General features: G+C 46.2%; 1 protein-coding gene across 1 annotated transcript in view; it reads right to left on the bottom strand.

The window, feature by feature from the left end:
* Positions 1–755: 755 nt before the first annotated feature.
* The window catches only part of Adi1 (acireductone dioxygenase 1), a 7,060-nt gene continuing 3,169 nt past the window's right edge, over positions 756–4,646 (bottom strand). Inside the window, exons 3-4 of the mRNA XM_021179048.2 lie at positions 3,389–3,568; positions 756–1,973 (exon numbers count right to left, since the gene is read on the bottom strand). Coding sequence (XP_021034707.1) covers positions 1,854–1,973; positions 3,389–3,568 — 300 coding nt within the window. The 3' untranslated portion in view covers positions 756–1,853. The remainder of the gene's footprint in view (positions 1,974–3,388; positions 3,569–4,646) is intronic.

Below are 4,646 nucleotides of genomic sequence, written 5' to 3'. Positions count from 1 at the left end.
CATGCCTTTAATCCCAGCACTTGGGAGGCAGAGGCAGGCAGATTTCTGAATTCGAGGCCAGCCTGGTCTACAAAGTGAGTTCCAGGACAGCCAGGGCTATACAAAGAAACCCTGTCTCGAAAAAACAAAAACCAAACAAACAAAAAAATACTAGGTTGGCAAAAGCTAGTAAGAATTGGTCCTACTGACAGTAATTCTAGAGGGAGAGACTCAGGACGTACTGCCTGTACACATTTGAGTTCTAAGGCTGAGGCAACTTCAGTCACCTCCCCATGGGTCAAGTCAAGCTTCCCCTCCTGTGTAGGGAAAGCAAGTCCCTAAATCATCATGGAGATCAAGGTAATTCACATGGAGAGTGGCCACTCAGAGAATGCCTACAGCCATCTTCTACAGCACAGATTATTGAGGTTTTCTGTAAATATAACATACTACACATAGACATACTTCAGGATTCTTGTTCTTTTTTGGGTTTTGTGTAGCCCTGGCTGTCCTGGAACTCACTTTGTAGCCCAGGCTGGCCTCGAACTCAGAAGTCCACCTGCCTCTGCCTCCCAAGTGCTGAGATTAAAGGCGTGCGCCCCCACTGCCCAGCCAAATACTCACCAAGAAAAATCTTATTTCTTCCTTTGAATCTTGATTGTAAAAGAACCCAAAACCACACTGATAATATCTACCCTTGAAAGACCCCCAAAGGGAGACCCTCACTCAAGCCTCGGGATAATAGCGAACCCCCAAGAACTCTCGAGAGACCAAGCTTGATGCAAACCACATGAGGCTTTATTCGGGGAAAGCTAGAGCTCTGGGGACGATTCATATCCCATGCAGGGGTAGAGGAGTTGACCCCGAGGGGAAAGGGGTCCCAGTTTTTATAGGCCCTCAGCAGGGAAAGGAGAAGGAAAAAGTAGGGGATTTCCCAATCTAAACAATATCTATTCTAAAATGATTTCTCAAGAAATGGGTATGGGAGGGGTACAAGGAAAGAGTCTGGTGCAGGTGCAGCAATTCCCAATTGGCCCCGGCTGTGGTTGCTGGGGAGTTTCTCCAACTCTTCCCCAGCAACCAATATCACAAACACCTGGCAGTGGACTTTAGCAGTGGGCACACACATGGGTTCAAGGAACGGTCAAAACATTGGCAGACACATGGGTTCAAGGAGCAGCCAGAGCATTGTGCACCTCTATTTTTCTAAATCAGTGAAGCTAGTTCTGTTAACAATGAAATCTATTTTACCAATTTCAGGGCTTCTGTAACCTTTTACATTCTGTCAGGATCTTTCACCCTGATATAGAAATTAACTATGTACATATAAAATCACATAAGGAATCTAATTGGGAGGTTTTAATGAACCAAGTAAAATACTGTAGGTACACATGAATGTACATACAGCTTAGCTGTGAGCATACAATTAAGGTAACTTAGTTTTAAGAAAGAACAACAACCCCACTTCCCCACTCAACAATCAGCAAGGGAGGAAAACATCATCTGGTTAGTTGTGCTGGGTATAACTGCCCTCTTGCAGGAGGCATAGCTTCACACCAACAGACACCTAAAGAAGGATCTTCTGGGAGATGAAGACTGGCCATGCATGAATGCACATACCAATCCAGGGCTCCTATACCTCTAAGTCTTGACAGTTAGGGAAAATTAAGGTCACTTGTTCACATTTTTGTGGCTTCCATGTAAAAATCACTTTTAGAGATGCTTTCATTTAAAAGACACTGATCTCACAATCTTAGCAAAGAGAGCTAGTCTAGCCTCAAGTCCATATAGAAAAGCAGAGACGTGAGCAACTTTCCATTTGGTTACCACAGCAGGAGATTCACACAGTGCAGTTTTCTCTTTGAGGAGCACTGCTATGCTGTTCCTTCCAAAAAACTGATGTACTGTACACGGGCATCAAAATGGTCAGCTGGCCGGTTGTATGGTGTCCACACAGGTTCTCCAACAAACAGCCGCATGGCCTTCACGTAATTCTAGAAAACAAGCCCCACATCTCACTGACCACTTCCACTCATCTATATGGGAACCCTTGCAGCTATCTCACCTACTTAGGGTTGAGCTCTGTCTGACCTCAGTGTGAGTGACCACTGCTAGGCAGCATAAGCATCTGCAGCTCCTGCTTAGGGTCCACACTGGAGCAGAAATGAGTCTGGACTCCACCCATACTCCTACAGTGCCCCTAGAGACCAGCTCCAGGCCCTGCTGCAGGTTGGTAAGAAAATAACTTGTCAGTCCTTGTCTAAACAGGAAATGCAGTCTCCATGAAGCCCTTACCTTCATCCTACAAATAAACATACCCAGGTAAAAATGACAATTGTATGTTACTTACAGAACTACTGACAGCCATGAGCAAAGTAGAAATAAGCTTATCACTAGGGATTCCCCACACAGTGCGTAAATCACAGTTAAATAAATTAGGATCAGGCATGTCTGACATTGAAGCTGTAAACAAGCAGACGGGCTCTTTATGTACCCACCCCACCCCCACCCCCAAGCACACCAAAAGGAACATGGAGAGCCTGCTGCCTCCTGGGTAAAGGGAGGAAAGAATTGTGACTCTTGAATATATAAACAACCTCCAAAGCAATGGCTCTCAACCTGTGGGTCGCAACCCCTTTAGGGGTCACATATCAGATGTCCCGCATATAGGAAAATTGCATTACAATTCATAACAGTAGCAAAATTACAGTCATGAAGTAGCAAAATATTAATTTTATGGTTCCACATCATGAAGAACTGTATTAAAGGGTCCCAGCATTGGGAAGGTTGAGAACGACTGCTCTAAAGGAACTATTAAAATGTAGACACTGGCGCCCTTCAAGGAGAAAACTGGGGCTGCGAGGAACAAAGAGGACACTCACTATTGGTAAACACCCTGTACCCATCTCATCATTTGTAACTATTTGTTTGTTTGTTTGTTTGTGGTTTTGTGTGTGTTTTTTGTTTTTGTTTTTTGATACAGGGTCTCATCTAGCCCATCCTATTCTTGAAACTTGATATGCAGCTGCGGGTGACCTTGAAGCATGTACTGCAAAGCTGCTGAGAAGCTCCTCAGAGGAGAGCACCCACACACTACACCACAAGCCCCAGTCAGTGACAAGTGCAGGCCCCCCCAGGAGCTCTCCCTCCTGAAGATACCTGCCCCTTGACCAAAGCTGTGTAGATAATGCTGCCTCGCTGTCCAACAAGAACAAAGGCGAAATTTTGACCCTTCCCTCCCAGGTTCCATGGCCACAGGCTCTTCTGGTTCCACAAGCTCTTCTGCCTTTCTCTGAAAGAGCTGTGAATGGCCATGTGTCTAGGCGATGAGCCTCACACAATACACCTAGTGGGTCATCATGGTCACCTGCAATGTCCATGCACAGACCACACCATGGTACACTCTCACCTTCTCGTCCAGTGTGAAGCGGTGATAGATGCCGGCAGGAAGAGTAATCATGTCCCCCTTCTCCATGGAAATCCGGATCCACTTGTCCTCCTTGTCCCTGACATCGAAGTACCCACTGCCCTCCAGGATGTAACGGATCTCCTCATCCAGATGCAGATGTTCCTCAAAGAACATCTTGATCTAGTGCAAGGGAGAACCTGTGAGTTTCCTGGAGACCAATCACACAGACCCAGCCCTTACAGCTAGACTACAGTGAATAATTCATGGTATTAAAAGTGTCAAGAGCCAAGCCAGGAAATGACACTGTCTGTAAAGGCACCCACCACCAAGATGATGTCTTAAACTTAACCCCCAGAACCCAAGTGGTAGGGGCAAATTGACGCAAGGTCTCATGTAGCACAGGCTGTCCTCAGACTTGCTATGTAGCTGAGATGACCTTGAACTTCTGCTCCTCCTGTCTTCACCTACCAGATGCTGAGATTACCTACCTGAGACCATGCTCCACTCTAAATAACTCTATGCCACTAAGCTCAAATGGTCCCAGTGAAGTGGTCAGGTACCCACCCTGAAGACAACACAGACGCTCACAGAAAAATGTATCGTCCAACCGACAACAAGTCAAGGGCAGAGCCAGATGCAGAGCTGTGAATCCCATGAAGAAAACCCCAAGCCAATCCAAGCATTACTGGTGGATCTACCACACATAAGGGACACAGTACCACCAGATTCATACCCCTCAAAAGAGCTGAAAGAAAGGGAATCACCCCAGCACATTCTATGAGAACAGCATCGTAAAGGAATTTTAATCCAGCAACATGATCCATGCTCTGGCAAGGGATCACATCCAAAGACCTAGGCTTGTGTGATCCAGCTGGAATGCAGACACACCATACACCTTTAATCCCTCTGCCTGAAATACAAACATGCCCTTAGTCCACACCTTTAATCCCAGATAATGAAAGGAGGGTTAGTTTACAGAAGGAAGCAACCATGTTTGAAAATGGCGTCTGAAAGGCAGACAAAGTGATGGATCAGAGAAAGATTTCACAGAATGAGTCAGAGATAGGGTACGCCCAACTCTCACTAGAACAGCAGAGGAAAGAGGTGATTTAAGAGAGCAGTGCATAGCCAGACAGTGGAGGCACATCCCTTTAATCCCAGCACTTGGGAAGCAGAGGCAGGCGGATTTCTGAGTTTGAGGCCAGCCTGGTCTACAAAGTGAGTTCCAGGACAGCCAGGGCTATACAGAGAAACCCTG

Source organism: Mus caroli, chromosome 12 (assembly GCF_900094665.2).
Source record: "Mus caroli chromosome 12, CAROLI_EIJ_v1.1, whole genome shotgun sequence".
Classification (NCBI taxonomy): Eukaryota; Metazoa; Chordata; class Mammalia; order Rodentia; family Muridae; genus Mus; species Mus caroli.
This window is presented reverse-complemented; position numbering and strand designations above follow the sequence as displayed.